Below are 19,822 nucleotides of genomic sequence, written 5' to 3'. Positions count from 1 at the left end.
GTCTGTCTTTGGCTCGGGTCATGATCCCAGGGTTCTGGGATCAAGCCCCATGGGAATCTCTGCTCAGCCGGGAGTTTGCTTCTCCCTCTCCCTCTGCCACTCCCCCCCTGCTTGTGATCTGTCTCTCTCTGTCAAATGAATAAATAAAATGTTTAAATAATTTTAAAATAAAATGCTCATAAATAAATTGTAATATATAGGTAGGGATTCAGTTTTCTGGACCATAGGCAAACAGTGTCGCTTATGCATATATATTTGTGGCAGGTAAGGAAAAAATTAGGAGAACAGGGAAGGGAGGTCAGAAAATGAATGAGTGCTTCTCACCTGGTTTTTTCAGAGCAGAGTCAATCTAGATTATCCAACTTTGGGGAAACATGGCAAAAAGAATAGAGTCTTGACCCCTCGGTGTTTCTTGCAATTTCTTAACATTAGAGGCAACTTTGGGAACTAATGTAGGATCTGAAAAAATATTTATATAAGTTTATCTGTCCATTCTGTTTCACTTCATTTTCTTTTCTTTCCATTAAGTTCACATGATCTGAAAATTAATATTTTAGAGACGAGAGAGCATGTCTCATATGCTTCCCTTGTTACTAATAAGAATAGTAAAGGAGTATTAATGGCAGGGATGTGGTAAGACAGATGGGAAAAAATATTCAGCAGTTGAAGGAGATTTTGTGGCCTGAAAGTCTACGGAGAATTGCCCCATCCAAGAGGGCTCCCTAAGAAGCCCCCAGGGACCTGGCCTGTATGGTGACCCTCCCCACCTCCATCGGGACAGATGCCCTGGCAACAGTTAATTCACTACTCAGACCGGTTTGGACACATTCAGGCCAACAGATGGACTTTCAACTTTAATAGGACACTTTGAACATCCTGGAATGCCGTCAACTTCTCTACCTTAAGGCTCTCCCCATGTGGGGACCATAACATGGCCGTGGTCTCCACATGAACTCCATGAAGAACCCCCAACACATTCACAAGTAAGGCTGGCCTTCTCACTTTTAAGTAATGAATTGTATTTTTTCTCTGCAGATGACGCCTCTGTGTTATTAAAAATTCAAGTACTATAGGAAAACACAAAGAGCAAAAAAAAAAAAAATCACCCCAAATCTCATCACCCCCCAAAAGGCCAGCATTACTTTTGGTAAGAGTCATTCCAACCATCAAATTCTGCCAAGTGTACAGAGGGAAGGGTCAATGAACAGTGGAGAGAAGCAGAGGCGAGTGTGGCTTCATTTTATAACGAGGGAAGCATATGAGACATGCTCTCTCGTCTCTAAAATATTAATTTTCAGATCATGTGAACTTAATGGAAAGAAAAGAAAATGAAGTGAAACAGAATGGACAGATAAACTTATGTAAATATTTTTTCAGATCCTACATTAGTTCCCAAAGTTGCCTCTAATGTTAAGAAATTGCAAGAAACACCGAGGGGTCAAGACGCTATTCTTTTTGTCATGTTTCCCCAAAGTTGGATAATCTAGATTGACTCTGCTCTGAAAAACCAGGTGAGAAGCACTCATTCATTTTCTGACCTCCCTTCCCTGTTCTCCTAATTTTTTCCTTACCTGCCACAAACGTAATTCCCCTGGGGGGTTGCTTGTTTGCGTTTTCATAATTCTTCCTTTGAATTGACCCTATGGGAATCAACACTCACTGCTTAGCTTTGAGCCCTGGGTTCTCCTTTATTACCCAAATGACACATTTGCTTCTGATCAAATTACTGATCTGGAAGGAGAAAGTTCAGTCTGAAATATTGCATCACAAACAGCCAGAGATGAACCTCTCCTCTTGGACATGAACGTTAACATAGCTTAGGTTACCTTTGGTCATTTCTTTACCAATTTAAGGTATCATGTAAAATTATTATTTTGAAGCATCTATGGATTAAAAATGACTTATTTGTAACACAAAGGGTTACAATGAAACATATTTCTAGGACAGACGTGACCCCTCCGCCCCCCCCGCCCCCGTGTTCTCACCAGCCGCACAGCCCCCTGGGAGAAGCCCGGGTTCCCATTAGCACCTTGCGTAATCACAGCACGACTTATTCAAGCTAAGAAATTAACGTTGGTACAATGCTTGTTGACCGGCCTCCAGACTTTATTTGGATGGGGGTTCTGTTTTCTGCTCACTCCCTGTTTCTGCTCCTGGATCCAATAGGCAGTGATTTCGAGACCTCTATACATATCAAAGGCCTCTTTGTGGCCACTGCCCTGCCTCGGTTCTGGCCCCAAGCTCCTCTCATCCCACCCTGGAGAAAGCCTTCAAATGGTCTCTTTTCTCCGGTCCTACGCCCAGTGGAATGAATTTTCTAAAACAACAACTGGATAGAGTCCTTTCCCTTCTTTAACTCTGTTAATAGTGTCCCATCGTCCAGCAGACAGAGTAGAAACTTGTTGGTGGACTCCATTTGGATCCGTTTCATACCTGCTCCTCTGGCCTCGTCTCCTTTGGTCATTCGAGCTCTGAGACCCACACAGGAAGGCGACGGTGGGATCTGATGCTGTTGGCGCACAGTTTCCTCTCCCTGCCGCACGTGCTCCCGTTCCCTCTGAGTCTGAGCCTGGGATGTGTCCCTTCATCCTTTGCCTCGCCAGACCTTGACCTGGTACAACGTCTGTGAGAGCATCAATCCCACTGCCCTGTTGTTATGTATCTGCCTTTCTGCTGGTTTGTCAGGATTTTGAGCAGAGCGATCTTGTCATTATTTTTGTGACCCCGACACCCAAAGTATTCAGTACTCAATTATTTGTTGAATAGATAACACAAATTTGAAAAAAAAATTAATGTTTCTCCTTAATGTGTCTTCATATTTGAATCTGTAATACTATTTTTCAGTTTCGATGAGAGGCACCCAACTGTATTTCACATTTTAATCGGACACAACCATAGATTTCCGTTTGTATGTTGTCTGAGTGGCTGTCGCCCCACAGAAGCACAGCTGAGTAGTGGCATCAGAGATTTATGGCCGCAAAACCTAAAATGCAGTTGATGCTGGAACCACGTGGGGGTGGGGCGCTAACCCCCCACCCCACAAAAATCAAAGATCTGCACATAACTTTGACCTCCTAAATCTTAATGACTAATAGCCTGCTTTTTTGAAAAAAATATTTATTTATTTGAGAGACAGACAGAGCCAGCGAGCGAGCATGGGGGGAGGGGCAGAGGGAGAGGATCTCGAGCAGACTCTGCGCTGAGCACAGAGCCCGATGCGGGGCTCGATCTCATGATCCCGAGATCAAGACCTGAGCTGAAATCAACAGGCGGACGCTTAACTGACTGAGCCACCCAGGCACCCCAACTAATAGCCTACTTTTGACAACAGAAACCCATATTTGTATGTTACATGTATTGGATACTACAGTCTTACCATCAGGTTAGCTACAGAAAAACATGTCGAGAGAATTGTAAGGAAGAGGAAATACATTTATAGTACTGTACTATTTTATTGGGGAAAAAAAATCTGCCTATCAGTGAACCCGTGCTGTTCAAACTCATGTTGTTCAAGCAACAACTGGATTTACGATCTGACACTTTACAGAAAAAACTTGCGGACCCGATGTCCCCCTGTCGGATGTGCTTGAGCTCTGCTCTCCCCACTGTAATGATGGTGTTACAGGGGCACCTGTGCAGACCAGCCTGGCCACCTTGCATGGTCCCAGCCAGCACTGTGCTTGTCATTGCCGTAAGAGCTTTCTTTCCCATCAGCGTGACAATCAGGGGCAGGAATAAACAAACACAGGCAAGCAGTTCAAACAGTTTTCTGTAGCTGCAGAGCAGGTGTGAGGATCAAGACCCCATCTCCAGCCCTTGTAACTCTGTCCCAGGTGCCCTCCATGACTCTGCCAGGCATACAGGCTTCTCCCACGGTGGCTCCAACAGGACCGGCGGACGCTGCTGACGCTGGATCTCTGACGGTTATCCACGGCAGGGAACAGCTCTAGGTGCTGCTCGCTGGGAGGAGAATCAGGGTAGGAATTGCCTACGTTCAGAGTTCCTTGACCACAGATGATAGCGCGACCAGGGTGTCCTTCTCGGATGCCTCTGGAGGACAGCTTCACCAAAGAACGTCAGAAACCGAAGCATGGTTCCGTGTTGATGTTCTTACTGTTGAAAGTATGTGGCGCTAGGGCGTGTTTGTTCAGAGGACGTCTGATGGAAGCTCAGTCATAGAAATGATGAATCAGGACGATTGTGAGACTCTGTCCGTAATCAACTAGGAGACCTATTTCATGAAAATTGTGAAATGAAAATGAACCAGAAAACATGGTGATGGAAAATCTTCATCTGGAACGTGAAACAAGAAAGGCGAGAGAATGAAAACAAATTGTGACTTTTCAATACAGCCAAATTAAAAGAACAATAGCAGTGTTTTTTTTTCAAAGATTTTATTTATTTATTTGAGAGAGAGGGAGAGCGCATGAGAGAGCACAAGTGGGGGGAAGGGCAGAGGGAGAAGCAGGCTCCCTGCTGAGCCAGGAGCCAAAAGAGGGGCTCGATCCCAGGACCCTGAGATCACAACCAGAGCTGGAGGCAGACACTTAACCGACTGAGCCACCCGGGTGTCCCAACGGCAATGTTTCTAAATAACAGTTCGTGCAACGGCACTTGGTGTTTCTGACTCTACTCCCCGAGGAGTTAACTGTTTCTATCAGGTGGTTTTGGCATAGATTGGAGGCAGGTGGGCCACAGGCAGGTGGATGGGCGTGAGTCCCTTGGTGGGTGACTGTTGATGGCTATTCTTTAACTGTCATTTACAAGAGAAGTTGCATCGATGAGCTGCCCTCACGGGGCTCCCATTCTGATAGGGGAGACAGGGAGAGATCCCACAAACAGGCAAATGCATGGTAGGTTCAGATACAGGTGAGTGATATGGAGAAACACAAGCCAGGATGGGGGACAGAGCATGTGGAGAAGGGACAGTGAGTGAGCTCCAGCAGGGAGCGGGGACGGAGCAGGCCATGTGGTTCCGGAAAGAGGGTGTTGGACTCGGACACCGGCTGGAGGTCACTGCAGGGTTCAGGGCGCAGAGAGCGGGGACAGTGCACAGAATGCGTGTGAGGTCATGAAATCTGAATGTCTCCGTGACAAATGGCCTGAGGAGAAAGCTCGCTGCTTGGGGGGAGAGAGAGAGAGAGAGAGAGAGTGCAGAATTTAGGGATTCTCGAATAGCGCTCCACGGTCCCTCGTGAGCAGCAAGGGTTGGGGTGGTTTCCAGAGGCCCTATTTTTAGTGGGATAAGCTCCTTCGGGAGGCTTCAGTATCCAAGATGTTGGCCTCTTGATTGGTTTGGCTTGCGGGTGGATCGGGGCAGCTCTGCCGGGGCAGGCGCCCAGAGGGAGCAGCAGGTGCGGGGGAGTGGTTGGCCCGTGGGAGGCGGTAGCCCCTGGTGCCATCCCCGCCCGCCCTCAGCGTGTGGCCTCTGCCCCACACTGTCTCGGTGTTAAAACTTATTAAAAGAAACTGAAACTGAAATGGCAGTATTCAATTTATCCGATTTACTTCACAAGAGGGAGAAGTCGGTTTCTATTTCCCATCCCTCATGAACAAAACAAGGTCATCACCGCTCGTGTGACATTGATTTGATCTTGGCTCACGTCTCTCTCACACACTCTGTCAGCTGCAGCTGGGTCATGCTAGCTTCCTGAATCGATCGAGTTTGCATTGGGAAAGATGCTTTTTGAGGGAGAAATCAGAAGCATAAAACCGATTTTCTTTGATATTAATGAGAGAGAAGTGGCCACTTAAGTTGACATGTTAACCTTCTACTTCCTCGCTTTCTTAGGGAACAAGGGTCTTTCCAGGAGCCAGGAACCCTCCCGGCCCCACCACCTCTTCCCTCTGCAGAGCAGGTGCCCGAGAAGCAGGAGAACGACATGCTGCTCTCACGCTCGCTCTGCTGGCAAGCAGTCCCGTGCCTTCCCAGGGCCAACTCTTCTCCCAGCCCACCGCTCCCGAATTTGTTTGGTAGAACTCTTTTGGAAGAAGCAGTAGAGTGTCTCTAATCTAGTTTTGTTATTCTAGTAAAAGTTCAGGTAATTCAAGAGCAGAATTATTTGAAAAATTTTAAAGATCTTATTTATTTGAGAGAGAGAAAGAGCAGGAGCGTGGGGGTTGGGGAACAGAAGGAGAAGCAGACTTCCGCTGAGCAGGGAGCCCGATGTGGTTCCCAACCCCAGACCCTGGGATCACGACCAGAGCCAAAGGCAGATGCTTAACTGACTGAGCCACCCAGGCTCCCCGAGAGCAGAATTATTGATGGGACAATCACTCTTCAACTGCAAGCAGTCTGAGCTACTTTCACTGTCATGGGATATTAAAAAACTATTATTTTCAATTGAAGTGATATTTTCACACTGCCAAAAAACACAGAAAGTAGAGACGAGTAAAAAAAAATCACGTATAATTTTATCACCATAGCAAACTACACTTTTTTTTTTTAAGATTTTATTTATTTATTTGACAGATAGAGATCGCAAGTAGGCAGAGAGGCAGGCCGAGAGAGAGGAGGAAGCAGGCTCCCTGCTGAGCAGAGAGCCCGATGCGGGACTTGATCCCAGTACCCTGGGATCATGACCTGAGCTGAAAGCAGAGGCTTTAACCCACTGAGCCACTCAGGTTCCCGCAAACTACACTTTAATGTATGTTCTTCAATCATTTCTTCTTCAGAATTTTCTAAAATAGTTTTAGTGACAGTACACATACACTTTTGGTAAACTCCTTTTGCCTAACATCATGCTGCAAATATATTTTCAGGCTGCATAACACTTTCAATATCCAGACTGTTTAATGACTACATTTAAAAAAAACCCACACTTTTGAATTAGATCTGGAAGCCTAAAAAATACACTTGTTAACTTAATTAGTATATACACAGGAGACCACAATGCGGTCCTCGAAAATTGTCCATATAGAAATCTATTGACGTAGGTAGAGGCTCATCCTCTGTTTTTAAATGGAAATATGTAAGACGCAAAATAATTATTTCTAGATGGTGGTTTTTCTTTTTTCGCCTTCTTTATAACAGGCACATAATAATGGAATAACTATATTTGCAGTAATAATAAATGCACAAGGAAAACTTTGTAGGGAAAGGATACTGAGTGGAGATTTGATGCTGAATGTATCCTTCAAAGCTGTCATTGTAGTCCCTCTGAAGTTGAAATTCAAAATCCAAGAACCATGGGTGAATCACACCACATACAGAAAGGAAGTACAGTGGGGCGAGCCTTTGCTAGGGCGGCGGGGGTCTTCGGGATCACCCAATGTACAGGTGAGCTCACCCGGGGCAGGGAGAGGGAAGGGGGCAGGGCAGTCATAATAGGGAGTTCAAAAGTACAACCTTTGACCACACAGCTCAGAAACTCTTTGAGGTGAGGTGACCTGACCTGAGACCAGGAGGACCTAGCCTGTGTCGGATGTACATTTGTAATGGAAAACGATACATCTGTGCTGGGGTTACTCGTCCACACACCGAGCAGCTAAGTCACTGAGCGCTGAGCCTAGGCTCAGCAAGGATGCTTTCCACTGTAGTTTGATTTTCCATGTGGATTTTCTCAGAATTCCAAAATGCAGTTCCGTAGCGCTGGAGCCTGGTCTGTGGCAAGCCGAGTGCTAGGTATTATGGATACAAAGGTGAGCGCCAGAGTTATGTTCTTACCTGCTCTTAGGAGGATAGATGAGTAAAGTTTTGTACAATAAATGCTATGTATGGAGCGCCCAGGTGGCTTGGTCGGTTAAGCGTGGGACTCTTGATTCTGGAACAGGTCATGATCTAAGGGTTGTGAGATCGAGCCCCACGAACAACACCTCCGTGCTCCACACAGAGCCTGCTTAACATCCTTTCTCCCTCTGCCCCTCCCCTCTTTACCCTCTCAAAAAAAAATTATATATATATATGCAAATAAGTTATAATAAAAATAAATATAATACCTATGTATTTTGCTTCTGGCACATAGCTCCCCGAAGTTTTGGAATCTCTGGAGTGATGAGTGTCTTTTGTATGCTAATGAGTTATCTGTGGTTGTGGGGCCTCAGGTAGCTTCGGGATGGGGGGTGGTTGCCAGAAAAACCAAGGCATGATTAGAGGGCTGGAACTTTCCGTCCCAGTCCCTCACCATCTCCAGAAGGACAGAGATGGAGTTAATTACTAATCACTAATGGCCAATGATATTACCCATCGTGCCTACTTAATGAAACCTCTGTAGAAACCCTTAAACAACGTGTTTCAGAGGGCTTCCCAGTTTTTGTTCAGAAGGTGGGGCCCGATGCCCCTGTAGGGGTCACAGAAACTCTGTGTACACACCCCACCCCACCCCACCCCACCCCATCCCATCCCACCCCACCCCACCCTTCCCTATGCAATTCTCCATTTGGCAATCCTTGAGTTTGCTTTCTTTATCACAAGCCAATAATAGTACGTAAAATGCTATCCTGAGTTTTGTGAGTCATTCTAGTGAGGTACTGAGCCTGAGGAGGGAGTCATGGGGACCCCAGACTCACAGCCAGTCAATGAGAAGTACAGTGGGCAACCGGGAACTTGGGCCATGTCTGACATGGGGATGGTCTGGTGAAACTGAGCTCTTACCTGTGGGGCCTGACCTTTGAGGTAGTGTGAGAATTGAATTGACTTGTAGGACACCCAGTTGCTGTGTGGAGAGGTGGAGAATTTGCTGGTAATTGGGAAAAACACCACACAGCTCTGGGAAGTCGTGCGGCCCTGGGAACATTCAGGAAGGACCTTCAGTTGAAGGCCAGGATGGCCACAGAAGGGTGTCTGGGGGAGTTGGTTAAATGGAGATCTGAGGCTGGCTGGCCGAAGTGGGGAGGAGAGGGTGTTGAAGGAAGAGGTTGGAAAGATTCTAGGCAGATGGAAAATCATGTGTGATGATCAGGACATGAGCTTCTCATGGTAAATATACATTTACTTGATGTTCCAGATTTTATGCTTTGTTCTCTTATGAGTTGGACTAATGTGAGTCTGTCTTCTGGGGTCCAGTTACCTTCTGATGCTGACAAAATTGATTCTCTCAGTCCACACGTCAGAAGACGACAACTGGGAACACTGTGGGCTCTCCAAGGCAAAGCCACGCATCTGTGCGCCGAATGTCTTCCCAGACAATACTTCTCACCCTTTTTTGCGTGATTATCCAAACTGCAGAGAGAATTTTTTTTTTCTTTTTGGTGCAAAATGGTGGTTTATTAAGGCACAGGGACGGAACCTGTGGGCAGAGGAAATTTTTAAATATCTGGGGTCGGACAGTTCATTCACAGCAGGTAACTGGAAGACGGGTTCAGTGTCGTTTTGAAATAGGATTTTCTTCTAAAAATCGACATTGATCCCTTCCATGGTACCAGGAATGGCCGAGCAAGGACGGTGGTAGACGCGGAACACCACCCAACCAACGATGCTGGCTTTTCCCCACCGCTGCTGTTCCTTTCAAGTGAGCACTCCGCATCTGTGCTTACTCGTTTGCCTTCCCAGTGCCAGGTCTCTAACTCACACCCTGGAGATGAGTGTCAGTGCCGGGTCATCATTCCTGGAAGCTTCGTGTTTCTTTAGAGCACCTCCCTATGCTGCTTGTCACCAACGGGCCCTCATGGTGTGCGCCTTGCTTGTTGTATGCATAGGAGCTCTCCAAGAATGTTCCAGTCCAGCTTGCTCAAACACAGGCTCATTGTCACTCATTCCAGCCACGGCAACGGTTTTAAAGAAATGCAGTATCAACACACCCACGGTCACAGCAATGCACAGTCACCGAGCTTTTCTGCAAGACATTACACAGAGAATCCTTGTGGTTTTTTCCTGACTCAGACTTCTGTTTGAAACAGTGAGTAGAGAAGTTTGCTGATAGAGCAGGAAAGTCACCGTTAGATTTTAAGACGGTTTGCTTTTTAGATAAAAAACGGCCGTTGCCCTGCCAGGCGGTCCCTTTCGGCCCCGAGGGAGGCTCCTGAGCAAGGTGTCCGGGGCTGCCCTCCCCTCCCCTCCCCTCCCCGCGCCTCCGGCATCTACCAAATAACTCTCTTCAGAGATGGACTCAAAAGCTCTTTTGATGCTTTTATTGATAATTTGAGTACAACCTTAGACATAGTTGTCAAATATCCCTTTACAAGTTTCAGAGAAAAATAAAGAGTCTTCTGCAAAGATTTTATTTCTATTCTTTTGATCTAGTCACATTTGATTACACATTTCATGGTCAAGCATGTTCATTTATAGTGGTTTGTGATTTCCATTCCTTTACAGAGGCTGTTTTTTCCCTTTAACTTGTCTCCATGTTCTATTCTGGGGTGGGGGTGGGGGGAGAGAAAAGACCACCACCAGGAAAGGAGCAGAGCCCTAGAAACTTCTACCTACTGTGCCTGAAGCCATGAGAGCAAACCCTGTTCGGGCTTTGCACACCCAACACAACACGCACATTTGGAAGGCAGCGATCAGGACAGTGTCACTAAACCCAAAAGCTATAGTGGATATAAAATACTGGGTGCTCCACATGAGAGAGGGGGCCACCTGATTTGTCCTGCTGGGTCGGTGTGAGAAGCTACTTGCTGGGATTGTCAGTAATGTGCCGTCACTGATACCAGCCCCTGGAACATGCGAGCTCGTGCCTCGTGACCTTCCTTTTTCTCCTGCCTACAGATACCAGCTCTCTGTTCCCTCGCTATGATCTTTAAGGCTTTGTGACATGAGTCTGACAGCTTTGGGGTCACACTGGGGAGGCTGGATTTTCTGACAGAGTGAAGGCTGATTAAAACCAAACGAGGCCGATTAAAACCCAACGAGGCTGATTAAAACCCCTGTGCTTGCCACACCCCGTCTTGTCCCGGGACCAGCCTCTGAGGGAAAAGGGAGATCAGGCAGGACTGTCCCTGGGAGGATGGTTAGGGACAGAGGGACAGATGTTCTTGGGAAATGTTCTGAGGTCATTCCTTCTCTCCTGCAGCAAGGATTTCTGGTGCTATGTCTACAAAGAGAAGCCCTGAGAAGACAGATGATGAGAACCAAAGACAGTGGTTGTAGTTTTTCATCTATTTACTGTGGTGTAGAAAATGAGGTCTGTGGTATTTCGCGTAAACACATCTCTTTTTGATGTGTCGTGAACGCCTCAAAAAAAAAAAAAAAAAGAGGAAAACTTGATCAACACTCCACTTTGATCCATGTTAACATGAAGAAATCTTTTGTATGACTCCACTGTCCTAGAGAAGAGCTCTCCTTGGAGCAACCCATTCAGGGGGCTGAACCCCTGGGGCATGCAGCGGAGGGACCCAGCACCTGCAGAAAGACCATAAACCTTTGCGGTGCAGAATCAGTCTTGGTTCCATGCTGTCAGCCCTGGAAATGCTCCTCCTTTAAAGATTTCTGCCTCAACACCCTGAACTTTTGTTAACATTGAGAATCATTATAAAACCACTTCTAAAAATGTTTCCTGTAAAGGTACCCTACCCATTAAATTTAGAGTGAGGCCAAATGTACTAGCTTATTCCGCAAGCTGCAAAATGAATGTTTAAAATCAAATTACAGACTTCGTAGTATTCTCAGAAAAACAGTCTCTTTCTAGGTTCTCAAATAATTAAATGGAATGAAAAGTACATGAAGTTTTGATCTCTTTCCTATAATGTCAAATTCAAGTTAACTTTCAAAATTTCTCGCTAGTTGACAAGCTGATTTATGCATAGTTGATATCCCATCAGTGCGATATATAAAGATAGAATTCTTAGGGATAAACACCGACTTTTGACTATTGCCTGTGGTTCTTTGGGGATAGATGCTCTCTGAAAATTTAAATAGGACCATTGCTCTTGAAGCCGAGAATATAGTTCTCCCAATCGACCCGCGGTCTTACGGAGAACCACTGACAATGGTCCCTCCAAACTATCTCCTCGCCAGTGGCTTCTTCCCAATCTTTGCAGAAGGTACAATGCAGGAAATTAAACCTGAGAAATCTCTCTCTTTCTGCTGCTTAAATCCAGCCCAACTTGAATTCCCGGGAGAATGACGATCCGTGCAAAAGGCGGGATGCACTTTCCTCTGGGCTCTGGGGTGTGTGTAGTGCTGAGGCCTGAGAATGCTTCCCGCTGTTGCTCGTGGGATCCCAGGAGCTTCTCCCGTAACTTTGTTTTCGTGGTTTTGGAAGAAACTTGAGGGGTTGTGCGTGTCTGTGTGTGTGCGTGTGTGTGCGTGCGTGTGTGTGTGCGCGCGCGCGTGCGTGCAAGAGAGAGAGAGAGAGAGAGAGTTGGGGGGGGAGTGGAGAAGGAGCCCCGAAGGGCGGGAGCCTTGGTACGTTCCCAGGCTGGACGGCAGGAGGCGCTCGCTGGCGGGCTGCGGCTACACGTCGAACCAGTGGTCCCCCATGCAGGCGCGGTTCCACTCACAGCTGCAGGCCCAGCACCACTCCAGCCCGCACTGGGGCTGCGGGCACTTCATGTGCATGCAGCCTCCTGCGGGCAGACAAAGACACAGGCAAACACCTGCACAACACTCCTTCCCGCACCCACACCACACACGGCGCCCCAAAGGACTCTCTAAGGGGACGTCCCAAGCCGGCCCAGGACGTCCGGACGGTAGGACATTGGTTAGGAAAGGAGTGAGGGTGTCGCACGCCACTCCCATCGAGGACAAATGCCATTTGTGAATTTCAGTTTATTTACTTCCCTGAAATGGGATTTAGAGACAAAGGCTTTGTGTTTCACGGATGGGGCCCATTCCTTATAGAACTGTATATTGTTTCATGTTTTAAATAGATGTTAACATACTAAGTGATTTAACATAGAACGTATAATATTAGTTGGCATGGCAAGATTCATGGAACAGGAGTTGGGAAAGCAGCATGAGAAGGATTTAATGGAGGAGCGCCTGGTGGCTCAGTCAGTTAAGCGTCTGCCTTCAGCTCAGGTCATGATCCCAGGGTCCCAGGATCGAGCCCCGCCTTGGGCTCCCAGCTCAGGGGAAAGCCTGCTTCTCCCTCTCCCTCTGCCTGTTGCTCCCCCTACTTATGCTCTCTGTCAAAAAAGTAAATAAAATCTTTTAAAAAAATATTTAACAGAGAATTCATTCCTTAATGCTATTCAAAATTGTATTTAAGATGAGTGGACGAGGGATACTGGGTACTCTACATGGATTACCTCATTCCTCCTCAAAAGTGCCTGGTGAGTAGGAATGTTACTCTGTTGTAGAATTCTCTCAAGGTCCAGTACTTCTAAGTGGCAAAGCCTGAGATTTAACCAGGATTTGTCCTTCTTTCATAGAACAGGGCATTCACAGCATGAGATGAACACTTGCTCATTCTGGGACTTATTTTGGGATTCTTCCCCATCACACATTTGTTAATTCACTTCTGATTTGCTTCTGGGGCTCAGACATCCAGTCTGCAGTGGAGTGCAGAGTTACTTGTATGAAGTTAGATGCAGAGAACAGTTTGTGACTGAGTTTCCTAGACAATTCAGGCAAAAGCAGCTCTTTGCTTGAATCTGACATAACATTGGATGCGCTCTATTATTCAGTTTCACCAATTATCCTCTTAAGTCATTTTTCCTTGCCAAATTTTCCAGGTAATTGCTTCCGTACTATCTCATTTTTATTATTAGAAATGTGGCATGAGACCCTCCACTGATTTAAATATTTATGAATATGTAACTGAAGGAATCTGTTGTAGGATAATTTAAGGGCATTTAAGAATCCCCTACTTTGCTACTTGTTTTCGGTTTGTTTTCAAGAGCATTTAAAGCTTAAAAATATGCAGAAAATAAAGGGAAGACTCACCTATGATACTTTTATCTTAATATTTCCCATTTAGGGTTACACGATTGCAGGACTGTCTAATTTTAAATACGTATTTAACGATTATATGCTCATGATGTAAATAACAAAATGTCTTCCTACAATACCAAAATCTTTGAAAATACTAATATTACAAATAACATTTTATTATAGAAACAAGAATCATGATGGCTCCACAGGATAAGAAGAAAGGAAACGGGAAGAGAAAGAATTCATGTTATTAACTTTCTTTAAGCCCCCCGGTGCTTAATAGATGCAAGGCCATAGGCTCCCACAATACAGAAAAGCACCAGGGACTCTGATTCTAAAAGCTTTGCCAGCACAAAAGTAACTGTAAGCAAGACGCTGCCGACAATGTCCCCTGACTCTGTGGTCATTTAAACGAAGAAAACACGGCTTCCCTCCTAGAGAATTCTGTCCACGGGCTGAGGCACCTGTTCCCATCAGCACCGTGGCCGGGGCCAGCGACTCTTTCATTAGGTTTAAGGAAGGAGTAGAAGTTCTGGAACAACCTGAAGGGAGATTTAACCGGCAACAGGCACTTGTCGATCAGGGAATGGAAACGGCGTCTCCTCGGTCTGGGCTTGGAAGGGAAGGAAGACGCTTTCCCAGACTGAGGCTGGCAGGAGGAAGCAATGAGGCTTCGCCTGGGTTCGACATGGGAATGAGCCTCATGTCGTTTGTGGCTTTGGGGCAGGAAGAACTCCTTTCTGGGATTCGGGTGACTATGACAGAGGCCATGAATTTACTTTGAGAATGAGATCATGAAACCAGCTTTTCTTGCGCACAGAGCTCACACCTATCTCTGCTGTATGCTTTAAAAATAATACTTTACTTTAGACGAATAATACTTATTATTAATAAGCTTAAAGTTTCATGGGTTAAAAATCTATCAGTGAAAAATCAGGGCTTTCCATTTATAGCAAATCCTGATACTTCAAAGCAATCGGAGATGGGGGGCAGTTGATTTAGCAGCTAAGCGTCTGCCTTCGGCTCAGGTCCTGATCCTGGGGTCCTGGGATGGAGCCCCGGATCAGGCTCCCTTCTCAGTGGGGAGCCTGCTTCTCCCTCTGTCTTCTGCTCCTCCTGCTTGTGCTCTTTCTCTCTCTCTCTCTCTCTAATAAATAAAATCTTAAAAAATATATCTGTTTATGTGTTACCACTTTAACTAGCTACTTTTTAATTCAGTGAGTATTTGTCAGGTGCTCTTCTGGGCCCAGGAAAGAGACAGGCAAGGTTCCTGCCCTTTGGTAATAGCAACATGGTTTCTTACTATTAATGTGCATTCTTGAAATAGGTGTGAACTGGAGCACTAGCCTGTGTTTATCAGCACTGCGTCCCCTCCCTGGTGAAGGCTTTTTGCATCTTTTCTTTTCTTTTTTTTAATGTTTTATTTATTTATTTGAGGGAGAGCCAGACTGAGAGAGAGAGCATGGCAGGGGAGGGAGAGAGGGAGAGGGAGAAGCAGACTCCCCGCTGAGCAGAGAGCCTGACTCGAGACTCGATCCCAGGATTCCAGGATCATCACCCAAGCTGGTGGCAGTCGCCGAACCAGCTGAGCCACCCAGGCGGCCCTGCACCTTTTCCGACTTCCACTTGCCTACACGGCACCCTGGAGCAGTGAGGACTGCAAGAGTTCCTGCCCCGGCTCCACTGACGTCCTCTCTTCACGCGTGATGCCAGCCCACCTTCCAGGCACGTCCCAGCGCACGGAGGGACGCGAGGACTCATGACGCACATTTATGTCTTTATTTCCAGGAGACCATTGTCTCCGAGCCAGGGGCTTGGCCTGAGCTGAGCCCATTCCTGCCGCTCTAGGCTGTGCCGGCGCTCTCGTTTGCATCAGTGAAGACCATCTGAGGGACACAACTGGGGAAACTGGCTTGCGGGCCTGTCCTGAGACCGTTGGGTTCCGCTCCCCAGCGAGCCAGCGGTCACCTCTCACACTTGGAACGGGCTCTGGGCACTGGACTGTGATGGCTTTACGCTGGTTGGCACATCCCGGACGGATGGCAGCCGGGGCCCTGGTTGGTGCGAGGTATCAGAATCACCGTGAACGGGGCAGCCCAGAGCCAAACAGACCAGCGCCGCCGAGCAGGGAGGATGCACGCCCACGGCCGCAGGCCACATGACCCTGCTGCCGTCATCCCAGCTCTGGGAAGCTCAAGGGGAGAAGAAGTGCAGCCACTGGCACAGATGCACCATCGTGGAGCTGAGCGGGCCTCCCCCCCGTGTCCTTCGGTGGGTTACAGGGGCTCCTTGCCCATGAGGACAGGAGCAGGAAGGACGGTCCTGCCATCTGCAAGCCCCGCGGGTCCCCACAGCCACGGGGCTCCGGCAGTTACTGAGTGCGTCGGGGCTGGGGGGTCCCAGCCCTTCTTGGGATTGGAGGGTCGTTAAGAAGAGAAGCGTTCAGATACGGATCTCGCGTGTCTATGCCCGTGAACCCACCCAGAGCAGGGCCTACGGGGGGACTCCTAAATGACCGGCGGCAGGTGAGGGTGAACCCCAGACGCATCTCCCCACGGTCACTTCACCTTCTCAAAACTGAGAGAGTAGTTGGTAAAAGGCTAAAGGAATAGGTTTATGGAGAGACAGATTTTAACAAAGCAGGCAAGTAGCATAATAATACGAAGCACTAAATCTCCTGCAACAAGGATGGACAAGCCAAAGCCCAAGTGCACGCTGCTCTCCAAAGGTCTATAAGGTGGTGTGATAGGAAAAAAAAAAAAAAAAAAAAAAGAATTCATGGCTCCCAAATTTGGGAACCAGGAAATTAAACAAAATTAAACCAATTTCTTTACAAAAGGATTCTGAGTTGCTAATGCATATTGAGAATGGGAATATATTGTGATTTCTGCAAGCATTAAATCATCTGACATTTGTAGGGAACTTAGGCCAAACACCCAGTAAATGCTCAATATGAGTTAATTGTTTGTGTGGTTGTTATGATGTAAGAGGGACATCCTATAGGAATGACCTGGCAACTCTTTCCCTACCGAGGAGCTCTAGACATCAGAACACTGAGAAATACGGGGCTGGGAAGCTTCTGTAATATATATACATATATATATATATATATATATATATATAGCTATACTAGTGGACCGCTTACCTGATACAAAGTGTCTAATATTATTAATAATTAATAATTATGAGGGCAATTAGGTTTACTGATTGTCTAAACCAGGCACTTGGCTGTGTATCTGCCGTGCGCGACAGCTCCTGATTCTCCTGGTGTGAGACAGCTTCTGTTTTCATCTCTCTTTGACAGAGGAGGATCTCAGCCTTAGGCAGTTTAAAAACTTGGCCAGGGAGAGCGGAGACTGGTGCTCTGGCCAACGGCTCCAAATTCCCAGAGTGCTGAGCTCGTCAGTTACATGTCCTCTTACAGTTCCTGACTGTTACAGCCACGCGGCTCCCGCTCTCCAAGGAGAGCTCCCCCTCCCCCAATCCTCACTTTTTCCCGGACTCACCATTTTTCTCAACGGGCACGTGGCAGCGGGGACAGGGCTTGGTGGTTTTCTTGATCGTCTCTTTGGAGGCCTCTTCCCACCGAGCTTGCTCCGCGGCCTTCTGGTCAACTCGGTAAGCCTGCGGAACGAAGACAGAAGGGGCTGCGACTCAGAGCTTTATGTGGGGGTTGATGTGTCGGTTGTTTGAGACACAGGTCCAGAAAATTCTTAGAGCTGGGTGTGCCCTCAAGGAAGAGGCTCAAGCATAAACACATTTGACAGGTGTGGGACAAGGCCCGACATGCACGGAACACGGTTTCCTCTGCCTGCGGCCTTTGCTTACATGCTGAGAAAACACGGCTTAATTTTATAGTGCGAGATCCCTTCTTCGGTTGTTTTGGATAATGGTCATGAATGACGTCTATCAGGTGTGAACCGTGCAGGAGAGGTGAGAATGCTCTACAGACACAGCCTTCGATGCTTTGTCAGGCGAGTGTACTCATGTTTCTTTCCCACCGAGGAGGAGGTGGGCTCAACACTTGCCCAGAGCTGGTAAGGGGGATGTTTCAAGATTCCTTTACATCTCGTTATCCTTCATTCTTGCACCTGGAGAATGGGGAGCTCCAAATGTTGTCACAGAAGGGACAGGAGCCGGAAGAAGGAAACGGAGTTGACGTGACATGGAAGGAGGAGGGGGTTGGGAAGAGCCGGGGGAGAAGACTGGGAGTCTGGGGACAGCTGCCCGGGCTCCAACCCCAGCCTCATCCAGGTGAGGGACTGTAAGACACACCGTCACCTCTCCGAAAGTTCTCAACTCTTAGAGGGAAACAAGGAATGCCTAAGGCGCTGGGCTATCAGGGGTTGAGTGAATTTCTTGAAAGGCTTAGAACTGGTATCTGATGCACGTTGTTAAGTGATACTATGAATTACCTCAGGCTCTCTCACATGGCGAGCTCTCAGAAATGTTTGTTAATATTGTTATTGTCACAGGACTGAGTTTTTCCCGACTCTTAGGACAAAGAGGAAGGGAGGTTTCATTCTGCTCCCGTCCAACCACTCAGACACTGCAATCTCTCACACTTCCTTCAGTACTGGATGAAGTGTGCAGAAAAAGAATGGGCATATTTTTGGATTCAGTACAAGAACCTTGTGGTCTAGGTCTATATTTAAATATATTCCAACATCTTCATCCGAACAGAACCCCTCCATTTTGGCCTCTATCGTATTCAAAACATTTGTTTCTTCTATACTTTAAAATTAATATGAGCGTGCAAGCCATTTTACTAACCTGTAATAACTAATTAAAAATATCTCCAGAGCTATTTTTATATCAACAAACTACTAAAGCTAACTTCAAATATAAATTAGTGAAGAAATCAAATAACAAAAAAGTGCTCTAATACTCTGATATTAGTCTAATAATACTAATAATACTTTGCAAATTTATAACATTATTTTTTACACTTTGACTTCTATTTTTTAGTTGTTCCTCCCAATAGCCTAGAGAAAACGGTGGGGTTTCTAATAAGATATCAAACTTATTTTTCAAGTGAGGCCTCTGAGTAATTAATAAAGGTCAAGTGCCAGGTTCAGAAATGCTTACATCAGCGTATATGGCAGCATCGGTGCCCATCAAATGTAAAAATTTGGAAAACATGGGGGTGCCGGGTGGCTCAGCTGGTTAAGCATCTGCCTTCGGCTCAGGTCATGATTCCAGGGTCCTCAGATCAAGTCCCACATCGGGCTCCCTGCTCAGCAGGGAGTCTGCTTCTCCCACTAACTCTACCCCTGCTCATGTTCATGCTCTCTCTTTCTCTCAAGGAAAGAAATAAAATCTCTCTCTCTCTCTCTCTTTTTTTTTTTGAAATCCTGAAGGATGGAAACCCAAACCAAAGATGCTCACCTACAGGTTTCTAACACATAATATTGTGCTTTGAGAATCAAACTCTGTCCAGCACCACTGTGCTTAGCAGGTTTTCTAAGTGGTGAGAGTGATGCGGCCTTAGTATGTAGTCATCATCTGGTCACCCCAGTGCGGTGAGTTACCTTAAGATGCCAAATCTGGTGAGTAGAAACCTCCACCCCGCGTATGAATCCAGCTTTTAACATCTCACCATCAGGTTCTAAATACTTAAAAAATGTTAAAGTTTTCAGTCGTAAAGACACCAAAAGCAAAGTCAACCAAAGCAAAAATAAACAAATGGGACTCCATCCGACTAACAAGCTTCTGCACAGCAACAGAAACCATCAGTAACACTAAAAGGCAACTTGCTGATTGGGGGAAGATACTCGAAAATCTTCTGTTAAGAGGTTAGTATCCAAAATATAAATAGAACTCAGAAAATGCAATGGCAATAAAACCAAGCAATCTGATAAAAAAAACAATGGGCAGAGGATCTGAGCAGACATTTTTCCAAAGAAGGCATACAAATGGCCTACAGGTACATAAAAAGTGCCTGCAGCGCTCCTCATCGGGGAAATGCAAATCAAAGCCACTATGAGATTTCTCCTCATGTCTGTTAGAGTGGATATTGCAAAGAGACAAGAGAGAACAGTGGCAGATGCGGAGAAGAGGGAGCTCTTG

General features: G+C 46.5%; 1 protein-coding gene across 3 annotated transcripts in view; it reads right to left on the bottom strand.

Moving 5' to 3' along the window:
* Nucleotides 1-9,188: 9,188 nt before the first annotated feature.
* Nucleotides 9,189-19,822, bottom strand: part of PRKN (parkin RBR E3 ubiquitin protein ligase) — a 1,287,019-nt gene continuing 1,276,385 nt past the window's right edge. For 2 of the 3 annotated variants that reach the window (XM_080807235.1, XM_080807236.1), the window contains exons 11-12: nucleotides 17,260-17,377; nucleotides 10,061-12,444 (exon numbers count right to left, since the gene is read on the bottom strand). In XM_080807235.1, coding sequence (XP_080663361.1) covers nucleotides 12,332-12,444; nucleotides 17,260-17,377 — 231 coding nt within the window. In that variant the 3' untranslated portion in view covers nucleotides 10,061-12,331. Of the gene's footprint in view, nucleotides 9,774-10,060; nucleotides 12,445-17,259; nucleotides 17,378-19,822 lie in introns of those variants that run through there. The other variant, XM_080807237.1, reaches the window with a different exon arrangement.

Source organism: Martes martes (genome assembly GCF_963455335.1).
Source record: "Martes martes genome assembly, chromosome: 6".
Classification (NCBI taxonomy): Eukaryota; Metazoa; Chordata; class Mammalia; order Carnivora; family Mustelidae; genus Martes; species Martes martes.
The sequence above is the reverse complement of the archived record's forward strand: the minus strand, read 5'-3'. Positions and strand labels throughout refer to the sequence as shown.